At 39.4% G+C, this 26470-nt stretch overlaps 1 protein-coding gene across 2 annotated transcripts in view; it reads left to right on the forward strand.

The window, feature by feature from the left end:
• The first annotated feature begins 3773 nt into the window (after positions 1-3773).
• The window catches only part of PTDSS2 (phosphatidylserine synthase 2), a 43705-nt gene continuing 21008 nt past the window's right edge, over positions 3774-26470 (forward strand). Inside the window, exons 1-2 of one of the 2 annotated variants that reach the window (XM_075187996.1) lie at positions 3774-4027; positions 22812-22836. In XM_075187996.1, coding sequence (XP_075044097.1) covers positions 3853-4027; positions 22812-22836 — 200 coding nt within the window. In that variant the 5' untranslated portion in view covers positions 3774-3852. The remainder of the gene's footprint in view (positions 4028-22811; positions 22837-26470) is intronic. The other variant, XM_075187998.1, reaches the window with a different exon arrangement.

Below are 26470 nucleotides of genomic sequence, written 5' to 3' on the forward strand. Positions count from 1 at the left end.
ATAGTATTTCTGATTAAATTAGGTTGTGAGTGCAGATTGAGATAAACCAGGGAGTATCTGAATGATTCATATGAGTGTCAACACTTTTTTCGGGCTTTTAGCAATTTTTAGATAGAACAGGTGATTTTGTTTTGATTAACTTTTTCAGACTGACATGTCACACATACCCAGGCAGGTCAAGTTGTGACAACTTGGTAAACATTTACAATATGGGATGCAATATGGAACATTTACTTTTTACATATTTACAGACATAAGGGGTAAATTAAAATAAAAAGTTAAGGAACCCGTGTAGATCAGGTGCAAGCACAATAGTATGGGGGTTCTTTATTACCACTTATTGGCCTCACACTAATTTTCCAAGCAATGCTTCATACAAAGTAGTAGTTCCAACTCCTATAATCCGTCTAAAAAATGACCTTCTTAGCTGTAGTGTATTTCTGAAAATTGCATTCAAATGTTGGCAGCTGTTATTAGTCTATCTATTTCAATGAGTGCATGTTAGAGGTTCATGTTCTGTATTGCATGGTCTTACTACATATCACTTGTGTAAACCAACAGTAGCACATAGAGATATACTGTACATATAAAGTCTTTTGACATACTATGCAATTAGATCACCCCACAGTTTATGATCTGATTGTTGGCGTCTAAAGTGCACAAAGATAAAACAACATATGTTAAGGTCAATATGAGATGACAGTGGGATGACAAATATCCCTTTACTGGGGAAATGACAATGTGTAACTACTTGATTACTCCTTTATCAGTACGAATGACAATAAATAGGACACGTAGCTTAGTGTATCATGTATTCTGGAGATACAATACTACAGGTAATGATCAGTCAGCACACTTCTTGCTACACAGAGTTTTGCATTGATTAACAAACCTTTTTTGAAACCTGTATTTTTCTAGATTTTATTTTACAAATACATAAAATGAATATACACACTATATAGAACATATCTATACTGATCATCTCATGTACATTACCAGTATTCAAACAACACCTTGGTGGTGCTGAAGACTCCATAACTCTAGAAAAGCTGGCTGCTTCTGACTGGGTGGAATTTTTATTTCCAAATTTAAGTACCTTAATGAATCAGGCCCCTAATCTGGAAATATTAAGTGCTGCCACAACAGAAAAAAATTATTATTGCTCCACTGGATATGAAATAGTACGCCACTATATAACAATAAAATCATATTTTTTCCCTTACATATAATCATTAATGAAATTTGACACACTAATTTATTCATAAATTAATTTGGCCCCTGTATGATAATTAATAATAATTTTTGACACTCTATACAAGGAATCATGATTACCCTCATATTTAAAACTTGTATTGTGCCTCCTGTTAACAATGGCTAGTAGTGGAAAGCTGATGTGTTTGATTCTGGTGAATTTCACTGCAATCTTTGGCGAGTTTGCAAAATCGCAGCTTCATACATATGGCGACTTGTATTCTTAGAATGGCCAAAAGTAGGCACTGTCGATTTACTATCAACTCACGCTTTCATACATCAGTGGGTTCAAACTCGTCCAAGAAAATTGAAATTGCTGAATAAGGTATATCACAGCTTCATACATTTTGCCTCAGCTGTTCATTAAGGAAACACAAAGCACAAAGGCATCAGAGAGCTGCAGGTTTGCAATGTGGTCTGAGCAGTGTAGCTGGCAAAAGGGGTTGTGTAATTGGTCCTGAGAAAGGGGGTTGTTACCTTACAGGTGCAAAAATATTAATGGGGTATATTTACTAAAGTTTTTTTGCTTATTTTATGGTTGGAAACTGTCAGACTTACTAAAAGTTAAACAGCACATAAAACAACATGTTTATAAACCACACCATTTGAAACCACCATTCTGATTTTTCTCAAATGGCAGGTACACAAACCGTGCGATTTATGAATGTGCAGTTTGCAAAGCTACACATCTCATGTTGGAAATAATACTCATAATAAAATATTTTTTGAGCTCTTGTATTCAGGGGAGGGCTGACGAATTTTAGCATGGGGGGGCAAGACTCCACTCAGCAGCCTATTTTAAAAAAAATGCAGGTGGCCCAGTGACCCAGCCCAAGGTAGTCCACTATGAGACCGACCCGGGACCCTGCCCAGCCAGCCCCTGCTTGTATTTATAGACAAGATAATTGAAATAAATGTTTAAAACACAATCAGGGCAGGACTCTCTGTATGCCACTCAGCCGACAGGCACATGTATAATAGTGTGCAGTGCGCCTCTGCAATTGCCTCCACTGGATCTGCCACTTCTTATATTAATAAAATAATACTGCCCCTATTCCTATATCTAATAAATAATACTGCCCCTACCTCCAAACCTATAAATGATAGTGTTATTGGTTTGCGCTGCCATCAGATAAGTTTGTTTGGTATACCAGTGGCGAACGCAGGGGGGGTTTCTGGGTCTCCGCTAAGTGCCCACCATAGCGGCACTGTACTATACAGCAGCCGCGGCGCTGTCAAAGAAGCGTCCGCGGCGGTGCTGTATTGTATACAGCACCGCCGCGGACACTTCCTTGACAGCGCCACAGCTGCTGTATAGTACAGTGCTGCCGAAACGGAGCTGCTGCGCATGCGCCCAGCCCTCTCGCGTGTTTTGGGGGTTTTTTGGGTTTGCTCCTGTATACTAACCAGCAAATTGGAGACTTAAATATACAGAACCACCAGACTCGGGCTTCTTTTGAATGCAAGCTATATAGAAGCTTAAATGTTAAAATTAATTTCAGTTGTCTTGTGACTCATTCATATAAAAACTATACATGTCAAGCTGTGGCGTGTCTGGCGTGTCAACTTGTCACCTGATTTAATAAAAAAAATAAAACTGCACTACCGTGTCTTTAGTTTTAAAATAAAAGATGTGGTCATCCTAACATAGGAACTGCATGCGTACAGCATTCATCATTTAATATAGTACTAAGGAAACCACTTAGTGTGTGCATTCCATACGTGTCCAGACTTATAGGGCTCATCTGGTCACCACAATATGGGCCTGATTCATTAAGAATCTTAACTTGAGAAACTTATTTCAGTCTCCTGGACAAAAACATGTTACAATGCAAGGGGTGAAAATTAGTTTTCGGTTTTGCACATAAGTTAAATACTGACTGTTTTTTCATGTAGCACATAAATATTAACTTTAAATTTCATTATACAAATAAGCTATCAAGTATTTGTGTGCTACATGAAAAAACAGTCAGTATTTAACTTATGTGCAAAAGAGAAAACTAATTTGCACCCTTTGCCATGTAACATGGTTTTGTCCAGGAGACTGAAATAAAAAGTTTCTCAAGTTAGGATCCTTAATAAATCAGGCCCTATATGTATACTGATGTAAACGCAATGGGTGCTCGCTAAGCATTCAGCATGTTAGCATAAGCCAGTGTTGGCTAACCTGTGACACTCCAGGTGTTGTGAAACTACATGTCCCAGCATGCTTTGCCAATAAATATATATATATAGCAGCTTAATGCAGGAAGGGTATGCTGGGACTTGTAGTTTCACAAACACCTGGAGTGTCACAGGTTAGCCAACACTGGTATATACTATAGAAGTGCACACTTAGCAGACTTTGCTTCAGCACCGCGGACAGCGCATGCGTGAGAGCTACAGCTGCGCCTGGCGTGATCTCCTGTCTCCGCCCCATAGCAACGACTGAGCGGCCATCCGGCTATCACAACGCGTGACGTGGTCACGTGTTCTCGACCCACGTGGTGAGGTGAAAGTCTGCGTTCCCCCCGCCCCCCTCCCCGGTCAGTGGAAGAGTTCCCAGCGGCAGAGTCGGAGCTGCACATGACAGCGGCGGCCACAGCTGAGCTATGATACGCTATGAGGGCAGGAAGGGAGTCGCAGCTAGGAAGTCCTCCTTGGACGGACAGTGTTGGGAGGAAGCGGAGGTTAAAAGCAGCAGAAAGGCGGCCGGCAATCCCCTGCACAGAGGGGAGTCCTGCAGGAGGACCACAGAGTCCGAAGTGTATGATGATGGTACCAACACTTTCTTCTGGTGAGCTGGTTGGCAGTTGCTTGTTGTCCCCATTAAATAAAGCGAGCATTGCATAGAGCGGCTTCAACCACCTGTGGCTCTCCTGCTGGTGTGACACTACAAGTCCCAGCATGGAGCTGCTAGCATCTCACCAATGGGCTTATAGTAACATCTACTGGAGAGCCACAACGGGCTTCCCTCAGGCCTATAGACCCCCTATGATGACCCTGTAGAGCTCAAGCCATGGGACATGTGTCCTGACTTGGGAGCCCTAATCCACTAGCACTTTCCCCAAAATCATGGGTAGGCAACCTGCAGCTCTCCAGGTGTTTGTGAAACTACAAATCCCAGCATGCCTTGCCACCTATCTGCTGGTTATCTACTGGCAAAGCATGCTGGGACTTGTAGTTTCACAAACACCTGGAGAGCCGCAGGTTGCCTACCCCTGCCCAAATTGCTGAATGCACATCTGTAATATGCATGTGACTGCTTATATTATAGAACGACTTTTGGCAACCCTGGTCCACTTGGATAGCTGAAAGTACTTTTTTCCCTGTAGCAGGGATAATTAGCTTTGCATATTTCAATATTCTAGTGTTTGAAGGCAGCCTAGTTTCTTGGTGGTCCAGGATCCTTTTGTACTTGCTGTATGTTAATGCAAGAATATACTTAAATTGTGTACTCTTAAGTGGTCCCTGAGGACCAGGGTTGAGAAACTCTGCTTTAGAATGCCTTGTGGTATTGTATGAGTCGGGGGTTTGGAGCAGGTTATAGTTACCAATGGTTCTTAAATTGTCTCCTGAGACAGCACATATATTGTGCAGCCCTTATCTGTGGTGTTCTCTGTTGATAACTAAATTATTTAAATGTAGTCTTGTAGAAGAAGCTTTTAGCAGCAGCCTTTGTAGCAGTTCCAAGTGTTGCTGGAATGTGATCTCTACTTGACTGGGTTATGAGCAAGGAGAAAGTTTATCGAAAGGATACTGGCTGTCAAATCCCACAATCTATCATTAATTGCTTGCTAGAAAATAGTGCTGATACCTTATGAAATCAATTTTAAACTATATTTTCTTTGATGCCCATGTTCAAGAAAAATGTGCATTAGCTGTGGGCAAATTTGCTCTTATTTTAGCAGTTTCCTTTATGTCATGGGTCACCTAGGTGAAGATAACCTACTGGGACATGTAAACCCCAGTTGTATTTGGAGAAAATGGAACTGTTTGGGTGTTACTTTGCAGTGATTGTGTCTTGCAGTGGGATTATAACTGAGTTGCTCATTAGCATAAATTTAGTTGTTTGTTTGCTCAATAGAGCTTAAATTTTCATTGCAGCCCCCAATTCATATATGTCTTTTTGTTGCAAATTAGTTGCCATTCACTTTTCTGTTCTAATAGAACATTCACTTTTCTGTTCTGTTCTAATAGGCAAATAAGCATATTTTAATGCGCATCTACCACTTTCTAAATAGCAAAATGCGGAGAGCACATTATGACAGTCAGGTCTTGTCTACCCCAGTGCATGAAAATGCTCTTTTTGGATGTATGTCGTGCATTAATGTGTTTTCTATGCACTTTTCATGTGTTGCTGTTTTACCAATACCATTTATTGTCCTGAAAGTGCTCATTAATATGAGACATTGGGTGTGTCATGTTCTATAATTGTGAACGAGCTCTAAATATTGGCACCCAAAAATAAATGCATGTGCATTGGTTACGCCTGACTGCTATGTTCATAGTTCCACCACATGAGATTGCAGTTAACTCCATGGGAGAGTAAAATAACGTGACATTGAGCTAATCTCTCACTTGCTTCAATCAAAATCTGTCTCTGTATCTGTCCGTGCTGGGGATCTGCCTGCTTCAGATCTCAGAGTAATCAAGCATTAGTGATGATGCACTCTGTGTTCACAGAAATGTTACTGTTTCAAGTGAAAGGGTTAACTTGCTATAGAGGGCCACTGACATTGTCCTTAAAATATAGTTTACTTGTCATAAGAGCCGCATGGGCAAAAGACTACAGTGATCATTTCCAATTGTACTAATGAAAAGATTTGCACTAGTTAGTCACAGGGCTTGTAGCAAAGTCAAAAATAAGTTATAAAATATAGCATTGTAGTCCTATTTATGTTCTTTAATAATTTTTTTTATATTGTATGTGCAAACAGTTTGCTTTTGACCTGTGGAGTTTTGTTGAAATATACCAATTCAATTTAAAGACATCATTTTAGACCTCTACCCTCTCCCTGCCTCTTTTCCTATTCACTACAATAGAACTTGTCTAGCATTCAACTTTTTATATTGCTGAAACAATGTTCTATTTCACAATGTTCTAGTTATCCCATAATGCTCCGCATAGCAGGTAATTGTTTCCAACTGTATAGGAGCGAAACATGAATACAAATGTTCGCCAGTTAACTTGGCAATTGGAGGCTATGAATTTAAACACAGGTTTGAATGTAATCTCAAGTATATCAATTTTGTTGATATTTTAGCAGTATTTGTTACTTGATACCCACATCCTCAACAAACGTACAATTACTTTGTAGAGTATAAAGCATGCAATGGTATGTAATATACAGATAAAGGTGACCTTGAAATGAATATAGCTCTGTTTTAACTAGGCCAATTATGATCATAACACTGTTAAATCTTCTATCGTGGTTCAATATACAGACAAGTTTTCAGTTGCTCTTTTTTTTTTTGTGATTACCTTAAAAAATTACTTTATATTGTACATTGGAAAGTTTACTCTTTTTTTTTTTTTTTTTTTTTTTTTTTTTTTTTTTTAATACGGCTTTCTATAGTTTGGCAATGCACCTGAGTGCTGCAACTTTCTAGCACATGGTAAGCTACAACTCCACCTAGGGAGAATCTTGGGAGTGACAGAAAGCCCCCTCCCCTCCCCCCTTCTTCTGTGGACTTGTAATTTTAATTCTTCCTATATATCCCATAGTTTTATACATGAGCACAGGGTGGACTTCTTGGAATTACATTTAATGAGCTCAGCGGGTGCCCATCCTCCCAGTCTCCTTTTAAAGATCTTTCTGGCTCCTGAATTTTGTGGCTTGCTTTTTTTTTTGTGTGCATTAGCACAATATGGTTGCATAAAGTGTGTGAAATATACAGGATAAGTAACCTGTAGTTTCCAAGTTGTCAAATTTCAACACCTGTTACGCTCTATGCACCCGTACGCCTTTACCTGAATCCTGAAAAACCTTTTATCGGCATTGTTTTAAATTGTAATTTTTAATGCATTTGATACATCCGCCCTCACTCCCAATACCTCCCAATATATAGATAATAGTGTATCGCAATACAAGATTTATATTTGTATATTTAGTGTGTTTTAGTGGCAGCTATGTACTCTTTCATTGGGTTTTCCTGCTTTTATATAACTGCTACTTGTAGACTCTGGGATTATTTATTCACTTTGTTTCACATTGGGTTATTTACTTTAAAGTAGATTCCACAAGTGCAGATTTGCACTATTGAAGTCTTTGTCATTTGTTTGCTTAAGAAAAACAAAACATTCATTTTTTAATTTCGCCAAAGACTACAGTCTAGTTTATACAAAGAAAAGCTGCTGTAAGCCTAATTCATTTTTGATATTTTGTAATAAATGGTAGTCTGCTTGTTTTGTTTTTTTTCTTTTTAGTTTTCACTGAGTTTCGGAACAGCTCTGATACAGTAGTTGTGTACTTTGTGCTTCCATATTTTTGTTTAATCCTATTTCGCATATTAAGTCAGACTTGTATTTAGAAACATACTTCTCTCTTTATAAGTAATTTGTTTCTATTAGCTCATTATCCTGTTTATTGGTAATGAAGTATACAAGCACAGAAATTGCTTTGTCATAGTAACATGCAGCGGTGCAATGCCCACTTCAGAAGACCATCACAGTGGCAGTCCACTAAGACTAATCTTTTAGAATTGATATAGGGCAGAATATATTGCCCCCATATTGCTTCTCTAGTGGTAGTTATATATGCTGGCTTTGAGGTTTTGCAGTCTATTGTAGAATCTACAAATATGTTCGTTAAGTAAGTCAAGTAGCTGTTCTACATGAGTCTTGCACTTTCCAATGCTATTACACACAAGCTAGTACTGGATAGGGGGCATTGATAAGGATGGGGGTACAATGAATCCTAGAACATCCTCTAAACCAGTGGTCAGGGAACAGGGGTAAATTACCCCAAATGGAGTAAAAATATAATTCCTGGGGGTAATGCTGCCAATTCACATACTGTATTGTAGACCCCTTTAAATGTGAAATTGCTGTTGTACCCGAAGAGCCTCAAGGGTTGGCAGAGGCACTTCTAGAGTTTTGATGCAATAATGGGACCACGTATTGCAGTTGAAAACAAAGCAGAGCTGTCATATATTTGGATGTCAACAGCTGCAAAGACATTCAAAATTGCACATGAGGAGGCAGTCAAAAAGTTGCTTCCTTTTGCAACAACCTACCTTTGCGAACAAGGATTTTCCACTTTAACAAACATAAGAACAAAGCAGAGAAATCGATTGGCCGCTGAAGACTGTATCCAAATTGCTCCCCCCCCCGTGTCAATTGCCTTCAATGCATGCTGGGAGTGGTCATTTTCCACAGTGCCCTGCTTAGAGCACACGGACATCATATAACACCTAGAACATCCCCATTTCAAATTTGTTGATCTGGTAGGTACCTTATGTCACCAATAACTGGTGGGATTTTAATTTATGTGGTCTACACTGTTTTTGTATACATCCTCTTTAAGAGTACTGTTACATTGTGCTAGCTAAGCCAAATTATGTGGATGTTCACATCATGTCAATCATATCTACATCTAAAGTTCTGTCCTTGTAGCACTGAAGGGCTGAATCTATTATGTACTCCCAGAACACCACATATTGGCTGTGTTATTTTAGGCATTATGACTGTATGAGTCATTGTAGTTAATTTGCTTTGACTAAGATTAAACTTAAAGTGCACGACTTGTAAGCTCAAATATAGAAAGTGTGAATATTTTGCATTTTATTCTCAAAAATGTGTTTGCTGAATTTTTAAGGCAAGTGTATAGCATAAATCGATAAAAAAAAAAGTACTTGGCGCTTAGATTGGCTCATCTCTCCTGATTTTTAACCAAATAGCTTTTTATTTATATTTTTGGGGGATGTGCTTTATACATAAAAACAATTTAAAACAAAAATTGTCTGCTGTTCAGGATGGATTCTCTTTTTTAAATTAAAACCAGTTCCATCACATTGTAACTCTTTGTACTGAGAAGTGGCACCTATGGGAATAGGCCTTTGGTGTGCATATGTTTCTCTTAGTATGGTTTCCAGCTCTGTTTAAAAGGCAATCTTGTGGCACAGAGTGTTTAGCAAAAAACACTGCTGCAGTTCAAGCTATGAGACATTACTTCAAGTCACCCATGTAAGGCCAAGTCAAACATAGCAGGTATTCAAGGACACCCACTACTGTAGCAGCTCTTAAGTTCTCTGCTACACATTAAACTGATAGCTTGTGTTAAGCTTATAGCAGCATGTGAGTAGGTAATTAGTAACTGTCATGTGTTAAATCCTGCTTTTTACTGGAAGGGTGCGGACCACAGACTGCATATGGCTCGCCTGGAAAGTTTGTGCCCTACTGCTCAGACTTCTCTGACCTCTAGAATCTGTTAGACAGTTTTCAGTTAGGGAGCCATACACCACTAAACCCTACAGGTATGTAGTATTAAAAAACTTATTGTAAAACTATCTTCAGTCACATTCTTTTGGTTGTCCAATGTGATTTTTTAACTAAACTTAGTGTGTGGCAGAATATTAAAAGCAATCTGATCTGAACACCCAAATCTTGTTAGGTTGATGATGATAGGGTTCCTAACGTAAATACCACGGAGAGTAGTTATAATTGAAACCAAGCTTCTTTATTTTGAACACAGGGCACACAGGTATTATTTAGATGCAGTCAGCAGCTAGCACAGGTCCATAGGAACAGCAGGAGCAGATTTAGCTGAGGAAGCAGGAGACGCTAGATACCAGACACGATTGGGAAACTGCAGGTTCAGGATACGAGGATTACCAGGTTTAACTGAGGAGCAGGAGTTATTGGATACCAGGCAGAAAAAGGATAACTGCAGGTACAGGATATCGGAACAACCAGGTTTAGCTGTCATAGCGCGAGACACTGGATGATCATGGGAAAGACGGGCAAGCCAGGGTCAGAAATCAGAAGGTCGTCAACAGTACCACTGGATAAGCAGCAGCAAAGTCAAACAAAGCCGAAGTCAAGGTCACTGAAAAATGTGCAAATACGATGAGACAAACACGAGTTGAATACCAGGAAAAAAGTCAGGGCCAGGTCACAGGAGTTACTCAGGGACCAGCAGCAGAGACAATAGAACTGGCACCGGTCTGTTTGAAAAGGCCATCTTTTAAAAGCAGGGCACAGATGATCAGGGCACAGAACTAATGATGAAAATGTAACCCCTTTCAGGCAGGATCTGGCTTGCGCAATATCTGATTGTGTAAGCCATGTTTGTTATTGCCAGAAGGTTGATGTTTGTGAGGAAGAGGTCATGCATTGACTTGATTTTGTTACAAACAGAGCCTGTGTTCCATAGGGCACATTTAAAAGACTTTGGAAGAGACGGGAAATGGGTGATGTGTTTGAGGTTTGCTGGATTTTGGCAGTGTTTTGATATACATGGATTGGGAATGGGGGGTCTGGATTAGATGATCTATCACCAGCTAATAGAAGCAGAGAGAGAGATGGCTAAGATGATTGTACCTTATATGACCTTTTATTTTCTGACAAGAGGGTTAGGATGCTCCAATTATAGAACGTAAATAGAAAAAATGTTCATGAGTGTTAGAGGTGACTGGAGTAGTGAGGGAGCAATGTGGCCAAAGTTGTGTGTAGCAGAGTGAAGGCTGATGTAGTTCTAATGATGTCATGAAAGTATAATGAGAAGCAATTTGTTAAACATTGGGGTTTAAGAATAAAGGGTAAGAAACAGGCAAATAAAAACAGAACGCCTAGTTGCAATGTCCAGTGCAATGTCGGGCTGCACTAGATGTAGCTTTTTTTTCTCGAGCTTTGTTGTTCTTGTATATTTATTACACAGATGTTTGTTTTGTTGCTATAAAAAGAGTTGTATGTTAGGACAACATATTTATTTAGTGAAATCACAGCAGTGACTGACTAGTGATGTCATCCAGCCATTGTCCTCGGATTACCTGCTTTTCACTCATTGAAAGGCTATGTGAACATCAGGACTGAGCCATTGTTGAGCCATAGGCATCATATTACTATAATTGATTTATCCATCGCCAAAACCTCTCCCATACCCTGCAGGAACTACCCCCCACTGGCTACATTAAGATCATTCTCATACTCAGGGAAACCTCATAAATGAATTAGCAGGGGGAGTGCAATGCTTTCAGTAGCCTGGATTATGTGGATTGAGATTAATGTTCTGGATAAATCACATCATGTTAACATGATGCGTACAGCAGACAGACAACAGTATTAAGAGCAGCTCATAAACTCTTGTAATGTAACCTTTGTGTTTGAAACGTAAGCCATCTCTACTGAATTGCTTAAAGCAGTGCAGGTTGTGTTTATTTTTTGGGCACCTGCTTTTGAGACTACATGTTTATTATGCGGTTGGAGGGTCTTGTTTTTTGTTTAAATTGTTCTACAAGAGCGTCTTACTGCTTGTTACTAGATTTAGTTCAGCATTTTTCTATTCTAATTCGTGTAAGTGAAAATTAAAGGAAATTATTTTTTTTCTTTGTGCGATGGTCTTGTGAGGATGTTTATTTCTTGTCTTCTATTTTAATCTTTTTTTTCTCCCACTGTATATCGCTGCAGAATGTTTGGTTTTATTAACGCAATAATAATGGATACGAGAAGTATTACATTCAAGCAACATGCTAAAGACATGCTAGCCCCTCTTTCCCATATGAACATAAAGAAATATATATATATATGTATATAGATGTTTTCTGTAAATTCTGTGACTGTGCCTGTTACAAACAGCAAGCATTTGAAGTGTTGTCGTTTTAGAGAAATCTTTCTCCTTTATGTATGTGCTTGGTGTTACTGCCACCATCTAAATCTGCATCGATCTCCTTCCATAAATTGTTTACTTATTACCAGATATTTATTTAGAGGGGACATAGAGCATAGGAAGGATTGAAGGGACCTTTAAGGACATCTTATAGTTAGTTGCCTGCTCTGCATAATGAAGACATGTGATCTCCCACACTTTATCCAATGAAAGAACCTAAAACAAGCGGTATCTTTACATGTACTTTCCTACGCACAAGGCAGAGAATGATTTTAAGGTTGGTGTCTCTTTAAACTAGAGAAATGATATTGTTGAATATTTACTTTATAGCACTTTAAGAGTTGGATGCTGGCCAGTGCCAATGACAGCACTTTAAGAGATTAGTTTGGGAGTTTTCCACGTATCTTAACTATGCCGATAATGTAATACCTATATAATGGCATCATGGTCCCTTTATGAAAGAGATAATCTGAGTCTAGTAAGACACATGTAAAGTACATGTTTGGTAACTCTGTACATGTTGGTCATGAGTTAAAATGAGGGGTTTATTGTTAGTAAGGGTGGATTTTTGTAAAATATTTCATTTTGTGAAGAAACTCAGAATTCTTTTTGATTTTCTCTTCAAATACCCATAAACTTATAACATTTGTGTAGAGTTAATCATGAGTCTTGGTGGCTTATACATTTCATAACCTTTTTAAGCTTCTGTCATCCTGACAACTACTGGTGTATAGTATATAATATACAGAGCTTGGAAAGGAAGTTTCAGTGTATGGTCTGGTGGTTGTAATACTAAACCCAAAACACATTTTTGACATGTTGTGACATAAAGGTGTATTCAGTTACGTGTAAATTAAGTTGATCAGACACGTCTAAGAGATTGTGCTTTTTTAAAAAATTTTATTATTGCCCAGGGGTGAGCTGCGCCCATTGAGATCTCTGGATGCTGTGCCAATAGGACATATTTTATTTTAGTTTTATTCTAAGATTGTTAACTAAGCGGTTAGATCTTCTGGATCAGCACATAGGATATGTAAATGATACAAGCTAAAATAGGATCAGTCTATGCTGGTTATATTGCAGGTAGATCTACATGTAATATATAGATGGGTATAGTGGTGTGACTGGGACACCATGGAGTGGAGGAGCAAGTGGTGAAACAGTCTGTTTTAATTTTCACTTTTAAAAGGTCCAATCAAGTGTCACAGCAAGAATGGAGAATCTTATAGTACTGCAGAGGCTGTATGACCCGCCAGTGTCCAGAACTTGATTGATGTGCCAAGAATCTGCGATGAAGCTGGAAGGAAGCACCTGAAATAGACTGAGATTACAACCAGGCAGTGATCGAGGCTGTACAGTTAGTGTAAATCAAATCTAGTAGGAGTGCTGTGTGAGATGCGATGAGTAAATCTGCTGGCCAGTCTCCATCACAAGCAGTCACAGCCGAAATAGTGAGAAGTGACCCAGAAATCCGGGTTAGCAGCAGGGAGGTGTCCCCATCCATATCTTCGTCATTATCCTCCACTGCAGCCGGTGTGGGTGAACGCCTCTGCGCTAACTGAGTCTGTAGTGGGATTGGCAAGGATAATATACCAGCTGAAGCGGACGGGATCGGGTGTCCGCTGCGAGGCACTGTGCGAGGAGGGTGTCCTTTTCTAGATGAGGGGCTTCTAATAATGGGAGCTGGGGCAGAGGAGGAGAAGGAGTTATTGTACCAATAGGGGAGAAAGGGCACTGTCGTGTCCAATATGGTTGAGTCTGTCAGGGAACCGACCTGGGGGTTCCAGGAGATGGCCCCAAACTCCAGGACAATCAGGGCGAGTGTGCGCCAAAAGGGAGCAAGTCTTGGAGGGTGATCTGCAGAGCACAGAGAGAATGCCACTGGTCCTGATGGCTGCCACGCCGTGCCCCCTATTGAGTGACTTTCATATGAGTCATGCTAGCCAGAGAGCTTGCCCTCCGTTGCCTGATTTATCCTCTGTCAGTGGATTTCATTGTTCCAATGCTCAGATTGTTCTCTCTTGGAATAGGCCAGACAATTTGCTGCCCACATTGGCCATCTCACCACACCTCCAGCATTATTTTACTCTAGGTTATAAATTTTACAATGGCATCATAAAAGGTGCTAAGAGCACTTATCAGACAGATAACCGTTGTTTGGTCACTGCACTTTTTTTATTGATTTAAGCTGATTACAGACAGATCTTGTAATTTTTATGTTATGTAGTAAAACATAGGTTATCTACACAGAAAAACTGAGTACATAGGGAATTACATATGTAGGCATACAGTACAGAGGTAATACCAATGCTTTAACATATGCGACGATCTGTACCATTACATATCGTCTGTCATGGACACCTGTAGGATGGCCAGTTCTGTAGCCAGTTGGGACTCACAGGTGAGAGGTCAGTGGTAAGAATTGAGGATATAATTGTATGGCAAGAGTGTCAAATGAACATATTGCGAGGACCCCCATGCTGTCTCTCCCAATGATTTACTAACTGCTGTGGTCTTCGACTGACCAGGTTGGCAGTCCTTACAGAGCAAATTTGATCAGATATGACCTTGAAATGACTGTTCAAGTCTATTATTTTGGGAACAGTGCTGTGAGTAGATATATAGTAGTGTAGTCTGATCTCTGCTACAGATGTAGCACAAGTCAAATTTTATTTGAATGCTGGGTGACTGATTTTTCTCCAGCAACTTTAAAGAAATACACTGCATTGTGCATCTCCAAACAGGTAATATTGAGTTTCTTTGCAATACAATTTTCTGTGCGCCGAATGACACTTCAACAAATGCATTTCAGATAAATGAAGTTATGCAACATGAGTACTGTCATCTGTATCAATTAATTCCATCATGAATGTGTCCTGAACAGTGGAAACTTTTTTCATTTGCAAAAAAAAGAACATGAATAGCAGAGAGCTGCTCAGACCATAGATGCTGCCCCACCCCTCAAGTCTAAAAAAAACTCTTGGCTGGTTTCCACTTTGTGTTGGTCTGTGCAGGGCTGGTTCTTCTATAGGGCAGCGTTTTTACTTTTTTTTCCACCCCACCCCTCTCTACGACTACTAGCACCATGCTGAAGCTTTTTCTTCTGCGCTGTGGGGTCTGGGGTAGTTGTCAAGCTTGGGTCCTCTGGTGGGCTAGGTGGTCCCAGTGCATGCATCATTTTAAAATGAGCTTCAATCGAATAAACAGCCCCACAAAACTCTTGTTTGTTACTGTTGCTGGATCACTTGGAAATAGTGTATTGTATAACTATATTTCACTTAGTGGCGCAGTGCGCCAATGTTTCACTGCAAATGTTCTGTGTTTTGTATTTGAAATGTACTGATGCCATGTTAGAATAAATTTGTTTCTGCAACTGTCAGAAGAAAGGATATCCCGTGCTAATTAAGCCTTTTTCATCTGTGAGCCACCAGCATTTTTTTTTTTAGCCTGAATACACTGCAGGGGGTCGTTATCTTTTCATCCTGTCTTGTTTAAAAAGATGGATGAACTACATGAATAAAGCAACCGGTAAGTAATTTAGGAGATCACAGATTTATGTGAGTCTTGTTAAATCCAAGATTAGAGAATATATTACATCCTGGCATAATATCTCATACTTTGGAGTCAGTTAGGAAGGGGGCTGGGTTACCCCCTGCCAACATGTGTCAGAAACTGTATACAAGAGCTGTATTCTGTATTTTAACTGTTGTACCATCTGTACTTCTGAATGATCACTAGTACCTCCAACTAGTGTGTAATGGTCCTTGTAAGGACCCCTTGAGTTAATAAACATCACTGCTTGAAGATTCTGACTGACGCCTATTGCCTGCTGTATCCTGTGACCAACAGGTAAGACCTTACAATTGAATCCGTTCTCCGGCTCTTCTGTGTTGAACCCAGAGTCTGTGTCAACGCTCTGCCCTCTACCCAGTAGTCCTGATCCATAATAAGCCATCAGGAAATACCAGCCAACCCATAGCAAAAGAGGTGCTGTAGCAGCTATTCCAGAAGTACGCGGTTCTAGGTGCCGTGAAGGAGCCTAGTGGTGGCAGTCGGCGAGTGTTTAAGTGGCATGGTGACACGAGTAGGAGTGGTCAGTAACTTGGTTAGAAAGAAACCCAAATAAACTGCATGAGAACTTCTTCCCCCTAAGGCGTATCCTGTATATCAGAAGTTCTTGTGTAGTTTATGTAATTATAGCATACTTGGTTAGAATGATATTGTATTGGTGGGGTATTATCTGCATCAGTGTGTTGTTCTAATGTAAGAACAGTTAAAATGCGATCTAAGGTTATGCTCTCAACAGAATTGGAGCAAGTTCTCAAACATATGGTTAAATCCACAAGACCAAGTAGTATCAATTTGCTTAAAAATTTGTCGTCTTTCAGTAGTTCCCCATCCATTCCAGCCTGCTTATCGTTGGGGTTTCTAATTTTGTAGCAGTAGTAAAATAGTGGTTTATGTGGAATAAAGCACAGTGATGATCATGTCTTTCACAATTGTCTGTTAGGCTTATGCAAGTTATAACTGAAGAGTCAGATTGCAGAGGCTTTTGCTGTCCTGCAGATATATTGCTGGCATGTCATAGCTGTCATGGATGAGGTTTTTTTTGGGAAATTGCGTTAAGAACACAGTAACTGTCACAGCTTTTATTATTTTTAAGGACAGTCACATTTAATATGAGCCAATTTCTACCTTTTTGTAATGTAGTAGTGTCCTGTAATCAGTGCTGTAAAGATAAAGTGTTATGTTAAAATACTTTATCTGTGTTCTGCGATTGCTGCTGTCCTGCTCTCAACTGAGCAGCTTCAGCAACTTTACACAGCAGTTGGATTTCACTTTGATATTTTTTAATCAATTAATTTACTTAACTAATTTACAATTTACTGTAAAGATCCTGTCTGTAAATGAGTAGAGTATTCCCATAAATCTTATTTTTTTAATAAATACTTCAAATTAACGGGCTGACGTACCCTTTGATTTTGTCTGAGTGGGTACCGCTAGTTCAACTCCCTTGAGGTTTCCATTCATGTGGGTGAGAGGGTCACAGAGGAGGGATTTTGACACCCCTGACAAAACCCACCTGGTAGATGTTTGAGACCATTAGGTGTGAACATCTTAATTGCAACCACTACTTGGGTGGAAGGGGCCTTTAATTAGTAATCACTCAGCTACTAATTGTCACTTTTATACTGTATTTGAACTGGTCATTGAGACTGGGAGAAACGCAACAGTGATGGCAACTGCAGCTATACCATGTAGGATTTCAATTCCAACATTGAAGTACATGTGTATTCTTTAATTGGGGCAACAGTCTCTGCACAAAATAGAGGACAATAACTTTACTGCAATAAGCACAGGTATGTTTTATATATATATATATATATATATATATATATATATATATATATATATATATATATATATATATATATATATATATATTGTCCATTTAAATTCTGCCACAGTATTAAATGACAACAAAATGTGTGTTCTTTACATGGGCTGTGCAGAATTTATTTTTTTCTTCTATATTATGTCTGTATATTATTGTGTAACAAATTAAACCTCTAAATCTAAAATAAGTTGATCGAATAAGGTGAACTACAGCAGGGCTGGCCAACCAGTGAGAGACTAAGAGTCAAAAAATATTTATAGATACGGCAAAGAGCCAACTTTACCTTGTATATGCACACATATAAATATACTCTGCATAAATATGCGCACACATTCATTGAAAATATAACATCGTTTACAGTATCTTCCCAAGTGAAAAGAGATATCCAATATTGCCAAATTGTTCACAATAATAATAAAATCGGCAGAGCTCTTGCTTCGCTGCTGTGTCCAGTGGAGGAGGGTTTAAAGGACCACTTGGTCTCTTCATAGTAGCTCATGCTGCTTCTGTATCCACAATTGCTGTGGATGAAACTGTTGAAGTGGGGCTAAAGTCATACATCGCCAACATGCCCCTCTGACTTCTTTACATGTACATTGGATCTCCCCACATACCCTTTAAATGCCCCTAAATGCCTATCTGCTTCCACACATGCCATGAGATCTAGCCACATTTTTAATAGATGCCATCAGATCTCCACACATGCCCCTTGCATGCCATGAGATCTACCGACAGGTCATGACTTTTACCCGCATACCCCATACATGCCAATCAAACCTCTACACATTCCAACCGACCTCCCCGAATGACATTAGATCTCCTTACACCCCCATCAGCGTCTTCACATGCCATCATATCTCGCATGCCCCTTACTTACCTGTCACACCTCCCACACAGATGCTGGAACCCATGCAGAGAAAAGAGGGGAGAGCACACGACACACTCACCCCTTGCTTCCCTGATTGGATTGATTGTGACATCTTGACCTCTCTGCATTATGCGGAGGTGGTTACATGACATGGCTGCACTCGGTCAGCCAAGCTGTCCAATGTTACCCAATCTGCACCCGGAGCAATGTCCTTGGGTGATGCTTCTGGCCAGGAGCCACTTTTCAAAGCTCAGAGCCACAAGTTGCCCACTACTGAACATAGCTTTGAAAAATAAATGTATTATTGCTCATAGCATGGTTAAAGTTTTCTTGTACCTTTCCAGTTTAGGCTCTGTGTTGTATATCCAACGGCCATGTGTCTGCAATTGAGGAAAAGATATTCCTATAACCTGAGTGTTTGCAATGTGTGTTTTGTTAGTTACTAGAAGCTCAATTGCATAGAGCCATTTTTTATGGGTTTGTGTAGGTGTATATTTGCTATAATGAAACTGGATGCATGATCCAATATAATACAGTTGAATAGCTGAAACAATATCTGCATTTTAGAACTTGGCCACCACATAATGATTTGCAGAAGTAATAGTAAAGTAGAGTTGAGTCTCCGTCTCGGTGCTCATTCTGAAAGCTAAGTAACAAGTTAATGACCTTCAGTAACTTTTACTGTGTGTTTATATTGCAATGCTGTATTGTCTCTACAGCTTGTGTGAAGCTGTAAAGATTGCAGAAAGCCTGGTCTGTGTATGAGGAATTCACATGCATAACCATGGAATTCAGAGAACCCGTTCTGCCAGAGTGTTCACCCCTCCTCTCCTTGCCAGTCAGTCAAAGGTCAAGTGAATTGCTTTATATATGTGAATTCTTGCCTTTTTGTTTTTCACATTCTATAGTGTTGGTCAATTTACTGAGGCCTAGTGAAACCTTTTGTTAACGGTAAATAGGATTCATAGCAACGCTTCAGTTGTAAACTTTTGTTTAGGTACCTGCCATAAAAACCATACTGGTCTTGGTTAAAAGCTATGCAGTTACATTATAGACGTTTGCGCTCTTGCGTACAGGTTGTCACCAGTGATTGTTTTGCTACGATGGGAGTGGAATGGTGAATGTACCATTTAATTGTACGGTAGCCTCATCCAGTCCTAACAGATTGAATTCCAAAGTGTGACTCTAATCAGGTAATTGTGGTTAGAGTATGGGGCATCCATCAAATTGGCGCATTGGTAGTATTTGAAAAATTGGGGAAGGGTATCTTAAAGTGGACGGCCTCCATTTAAAAGAAAGTTTGTGGTAAAATATGGACTTTCCATTGCTCATCCTAGGAGTACTGTGAATGGCATTATCTGGTCAATTGTCATGCAAATGCATAGAACATAGGGAACAGGTTTTGATCCAGTCCTATTGGAGGGCTGTAATGAGCAGTAGGGTTAGAGTAATACAGCATCTGCTTATAGCTGGATCTTAATGCGCGACCACCTTTAGAATCGCTGGTCTAGAATTCTTTGGGTGACAATGTATGTCTAAAAACACATCCTAAAATTATGAACAGTGATGGGTGTTTTTATATTAAATTATTGTATCCCGTCCACAGTTCTCCAAACTGTTACATAAACACCCTTTAATCTTCTTAAGTTATTGCAGTGGAATTACAGGAATTGGAAGCTGTTTTGACAAATGAAAAGCACAAAATGTCGAACAGTGCCGAGAAACCAGTGTGCCTGATGTTATTGAATCAAAGGAGGGTTAAAACAGAAATAAATTAAAAGGCCAGTTGGAACACCCACAAAATAGGACACAATCAGGAAGAAGATGCTTGACTTGAAATAACCTTTATTATTGTTTCTAGGTTCTAAGGATCTAATTTTAGTCCTAGCCAGTGAGAATTGCAGGGCTTTTGTTTGTGTGGAAAGCTTTTATTTTGATGTTTGTGGTATTTTTAAGCAAGATTCAACTTGTAGAAACCTGACATTTTTATGACATTTTTATGCCAAGTGGGCACATTGATGTAGGATCTAAAAGTACAAATATGTGTTTTTTAAAATTAGATTTCAAGTATGCTTTTGGTTTAAAACAAAAATATATCCCTGCAAAACAAGAGGAGTCATCTTTGCAGATTTACATAGTAAAGGTTCTAAACTGTTTTTGCTTATGATTTATTTACAAGCACTTTAAAACAATCTACAAGATAAATTAGACCTTGTGCACACTGATGTTTTTTAATGCTGTGAATGTTCCTACTAAATGCATGTAGGCTTCCTAAAAGCCAGTAGCCTGTATATTATGCTTTATTTATAAAGCCCCAAAATATTACGCAGCGCTGTACGTTAATGTATCGTGATATAAATGACTTAGAAGTACATGAAACACAAGGTATACATGGCCCAAATGAGCTTAGATACAGTAACTGCATAACTATTTGTAGCTGATGTTGGGGAAAGTGTCCGACTCCAATAGAACAGTAGTTGCTGGTGACTGGTATTTCTCTGCAGCTACCGGTACTGTGGTATGATTGGAATGAGGAGAGGCAGTTTAAGGTGGAGATCTGATACATTAGTCATTGTAGAAATCTACAGCATGCTGCTGGCAGCCTAAATTGTCCTTCACCATTCATCTTAAGTCAACCTCCTTCCTCTTCTGGTCTGGGGAAGGCTCTAGATTTTGTACTGCTTGGACACACCAGTTGCTACTGCTAGTTTGACGTAGGTTTGTGCCCGTTAACTTTCTTTAGCGTTGTACCTGCAGCTAGGCACAGAGCCAGGACACTTGATCCCGATGGGCCCAGAAGTTGCTCAAAAGCTGCTACCATCAAGATGGCAGCAGAGATCACCAGTGGAGAAGTAATTCATCTTAAGTAAGAATTTCTTCATAAATGTCATGCGGGAAAACTAGTTCTTGTTTGAGACTCTCTGTATTTAATAGAAATCCAATCCATAACAGGCAATGACACAAAATATTGAACTTGTCTGAAGAAATTCCATTGGTGCTTTTGCAGGTAGCAATATTTCTGTAGTTTGGCCAGTATAGTGGCGATCATTGATCAGTACATTGTTCCATGGTTAGACATTACTTCGTAGAGTAAAAACAGAAAAGATGTTGGTAGCTTACCTATTGGTTTTTGTATACTATTGTGCAGTGCTTTTTTTGTGTCATAGAACTCACCTGAACTGAGATCCGGCGGTTTTGGTTTTTTTTGTTTTTTTTTAAAGGATTTTCCAAGTTTTAAAAGTAACTTTTGAACATTTGATGTTTGGTCCACGTGGACTTGAATCGCAAGGCGTCAAAATCATTAGAACGCAGCATGCTGGCTGCTTGTTTGTCGAGTATGATGCATGCGTACTTTGTCCGCGCTGGTTGTGATGGAGCTGCTCAGTTTGTGATTGGTCATGTGGTGGCGTGCTGAGAGCTTACTGCGGGCAGTGACTGTTATGTTTCGTTACACAACTGACCTGTGTGGGGGTGTGTACAGTGATTGACTACGTAATGTGAGTTCCGGCACTTTTTTTCTTACAAAAAAAGCACTGTTGTGTTTGTGGAAGTAAACACCCAGGCGTTCTGACTTACAGCTGCATCATGCCTAGAGGTACTTACCCACTGGCATTTTGGAAACGGTGGCACGGTCAAATAATGCTTTGTATAACCAGCGGTTGTACTTGTTGGGTGAGGGAGGGCTACAAAGGAAAGTTTATATTTATCACACTTTCAAGCTGATACACTTTGTCTTGCAGCAAATTAAAGTAGTGTGTAAGCTGCAAAAAAAAACAACCCCTTTTTTTGATTCACTAGACTAATCAAACCGTTCTGTATATAAAATTGCATACAATTTTTTAATTAATTTTTTTTAGGTTGGACGCAAAGTACATTTTGTAATTATGATTGTTGCTTCTAGATGCGGTTTAAAAAGAAAAATGTCAGTTTGTTAAAGGTCCCATAAAATCAGACCGTTTGGACAAAACCATATGCCAATGCCAAGTCATTCTGCCCAAATGTTGCTATTTGCTGGTCTTTAGCAGCTCATCACCTACCTGCTGGTTTAACTTAATGATTTTTACTTATTTTTCTGCTATAAAGGAGCAGTTTTGCCCCAAGACATTAAAGTTTCTGATTGCTGAATCAGGTCTTCTAAAACGGCACCAGTCACACTGTTTTACTTAAGCTTTGCATAGTTCTAATTTCAAGGGCACCTTGTAGTCCTGAATGTGCCATAAAGATGAGAAGGGAAAACACACACTAATCACATTGTGCTGTGCTAAATCATACTTCGTAGGTGATTTGCTGAAAAGCGTTTTACTTTTATAATTCAGAAGGCTAACGAGTGATTCTGACTAGGTCAATGCTTACCGTCCACTTTGAACTAACATAACCTGGGAAGGTCCTTTGAAACCTGAAACCCCTTCCTTGCAAACTGTTTAATCCAGATTTTTTCTTCTCCCCCCTGTATTACTGTTTGATCCTATTATGCTGCCATTGCTAGGAACAGAGAAAAATAAAAATCATAGGTAAGCTTTTTTTTTTTTTTTTTAAACCATATAACATTAGACAAATGCTATTTTAGACGCCGGAGGCTAAGTAAAAGTTGTATGTGCATTGATTAGAAGGCTGTAGTATGCTTTTGTTGTATAGCATTGTACCCCTTAATAGACAAACTTATTGTTCTTTAAAACTGACACTGTTCTTGTATCCGCTTCTCTTTATTACAGTGTAAGATAGTTTTAGTAATATTTAGCATTTTGTTTGGTGCAGTTTTATATAATGTAGCACCCTAAGCACACGTTTTTACATTTTATGGGAATATAGGTAGTGAAGGTGCAAATTGGGGTTAGGTTTTTTAATGGGATCTCAAATAGATTTCGGATTCACAAATATGTATATGGATTGCAGTGTTCTCCCCAGAAAATTTTGGCAGCTGGGTGGGATCATTTTTAATACTTTGTAATAATATTGAAAAACGTTGGCGGTTATTGCCCACACCAGCCAGGACTGGTCAGACTGGTGGTCAACACACCGCTGGCTGTAGTGCTCACATAGTACCTGTTGTAATAGGAGAAACAATGGTTTATTCTGTTATAATTGGACTGTGTCGGGCTCCAAGTGCCGGGTGGCAAGTAAAAACTGCTTGGAAATTGGTGCTGGGGAGAACACTGGACTGACTTCTTTACATCCCCTTTTTTTAGAAATATAAAGCTTTGTGAACGCCTGCTCTGACTAGCAAAACTACCACTCCCCCTTGTAGTCCCGCCATATCTGATACAAACCGCCAAAATCTGAATGCATTGCATTATTTCCTGAAATTCTGAGTTGTATTTTTACATCTAGTTCTGCAAGGAGAATGTTGACAGTTGAAGGTGCTGAGAAAATATGACGTAAAGCAGAGTTTCTTCCAAAACTTAGGAGCCACAGATTGCAATTTCTACAAGAAAAATGAGCCACCTGTGAGTTAGGTCCCAGGACAGGCCTGGCAGCAGTAGTGAGGACCATTTTTTAATTGCAGCTAGCTAGCTAGCTCTAGCCTGCGATGCAGTGTTACGTTTTGTCTTGTGAGATGACTTTCATCATGTCTCTTGCAAGACTAAGATCTTCTCAGCACTGTACGTCAGTCACCATCTGGCAGCAAATCTTGAGTACAACTGATTCAATCTTGTTTGAACCTACTCTCCAGTGCCTCCAACTCTGCAACTGAGACCTGGCTAAGCATGCCAAACTCACGGCCAGAACACAAGATAGGGAAAACCAGGGATGTGCTGGCGTCTGTAGACTGGGTGTATTTTCTAGTTGTCCTGGCAGCCGGGTTTTAACAAGCCCCGACGTAAAGGAGGACTTAAGTTGTGAATTGAATTTCATAGCTCTGTTAATGGCTGGAGATGGACAGTGCTGTCCATCGTTTATATGGTGGACGACCATTTTTGGAACCCACATGTAGGAAGGTTTGACTGAGAGTTGGGAGGTGCAGGATTGCAAAAAAGCTAAATGTGTTTTGGTACAGTGGAAAAATTATACAGCTGTTGTGTGCAGTAAAGTAAATGATACAGAACAAACCCATGCACACCACCACATAACAGCCTCATGGTCACCTATGCCCACCGTTACATCCTTGTGACTGGCATAAGTACCATGCCCATTACATGCCACCACTGCCCATGTTAACAGCCAACCTCCAGCATAACTACTGAGTCACCGTCTTCTGTTTGCAACATCGGTTTTAATTATCACCACTTGGTTTAATAATGGCTTTAGTGTCCGATTTGCCCATTATGCTGAGACGCCAGTTTGCACAACCTGTATTGAAAACAAAGGAGTACCGAAGACAAAAAAATACTACAAACTACTTGGAGTCATGGCTATGTTTGGACTGAAGCAATATCCTTGATAATGTGTCCTATTGGTTTGTTAGTAATTAGAGAAATCCCTGAGTGCAAACACTGCTTTAGCGATCTGTTGTTCATGGTGAATTGATAGGCCACAAATTTTGGCTACATCCCCTCGGAAGTAACAGATAAAGGTGATGGCATGATTTTAGCATGGTCTTACATTTTTTATTTCGTGTAGGTTGAACTTTTACTTTGTAGAATAAATGAGGAAAGCTTCCAAACTGATGGGTTGGGTGGTAGAACTGGATGGATCAGTGTGGGGGAACTTATTTTTAAACAGACGACCTAGAGTTTGAAATTTGTTTGCTTTAAATAGTTGGAATGTTTCTATTCTCTTAAAGTGAGTTCTATTGTAGGTTTCTGAAAAGTATAAAACCAGCACTTTCATAGTGCAAAATACATAAAGGACTGCTATTTATGACTTTCATATAGTAGTGTGTATACAACCTTGTGATTTGTTACAGTAATATGTATATACAGTAAACAGAAAAATGATTTATTTTTTTTAAAGGGCTCTCCGTTCAGTTGAATAACTTCCAGTTCATATTCTGTGCTCCTTAAGTGCACTTGTTAGTCATGGAATATCTATTTCAGCCTGTGGACTGAGCCTTTGAGGTCAAAGGATTTTGTTTTGCTTACAGTAAACCTGTGTGTGTGTGACCTTTATTTTTTATCATAACCTCCTGCCAAGAAAGCGGTGGTATTGAATATTGACATTTGACTAGGAGAACAAGAAAACAACCTCTGATGGTTGAAAAAGATAGAGAAGGTAAATCCATTATTTGATATGTAATGTATCAAAATATACATAAAAAGGCATCACTTAACAGTTCTTATACATGCACCACAAAACACTTTTGTCTGGCTGCCAGCCTTCAAAGGCCCGCTGGTAAGCCAGGTAAAGGAAATTAATCTAATATGGAGAAGAAGGTGGTGCCGGATAGTGTAGTAGGTGTATGTGGCCTAATATAGAAATGGTGCTCCATTATAATGTGTACCAGATTGATGAATGTCGGGTGTGTATACAAATCTCTGATCCAGGTGAAATCAGATATCGGTCTGGTGACTCCAAACAGAGGTACCAACTTGTCACTTTCTCCCCTCAAGGTTTAAATGAAGATTATGAAATCGCTCCATGTCTTTAATGTAATCGTGTCTGTTTGTAGTCCTTTTACGTTTTTGTTTTTTTTAATCAATTATAAATATATTCTGTGAACCTTTTGATCTTTTATTAGTTATGGAATCCTTTATTTTATTTATAAACCTAACGTTATGCATAAAGTTTGTTGAATTTACGGTAACAGAGTGGAGGATCCATGGGCAATCACTCCCACCTTTAGCAGGCAGACTGTGCAGCTCTGTGATGGCAGAGAGACAAATAATCCTGCCCAATCGCTGCGATTGTTGTAAATAGTCAGTGGCTGGGCAGAATACTTTGCCTGTCTCTGCCAACACGGACCTGCACATAGTGTCCAGTCCTAGGCAGCCCACTACTAATAGCAGTGGAAGAGGGGGCAGGGCACTAACATAAGTCTGTAAGAAGCCTGTAATCTTTTACTTTAATTTATATATATTTTTGTACTAACAATGGGTTGCTTGTTTAGCCTTAGGCATTAGTATGGGTTGACCATAATGATGCTATTAAAAATCACTCTGATTGTAAAACAAGTGATGGTCCTGTTTTGTGCATTGCCTCACTCCCACCCTGACTTACATCAGTCTGACGTTACATCCTGTATGCAGTAAGAACTTAGTTTGCGACTTA

Source organism: Mixophyes fleayi, chromosome 10 (genome assembly GCF_038048845.1).
Source record: "Mixophyes fleayi isolate aMixFle1 chromosome 10, aMixFle1.hap1, whole genome shotgun sequence".
Taxonomy (NCBI): Eukaryota; Metazoa; Chordata; class Amphibia; order Anura; family Limnodynastidae; genus Mixophyes; species Mixophyes fleayi.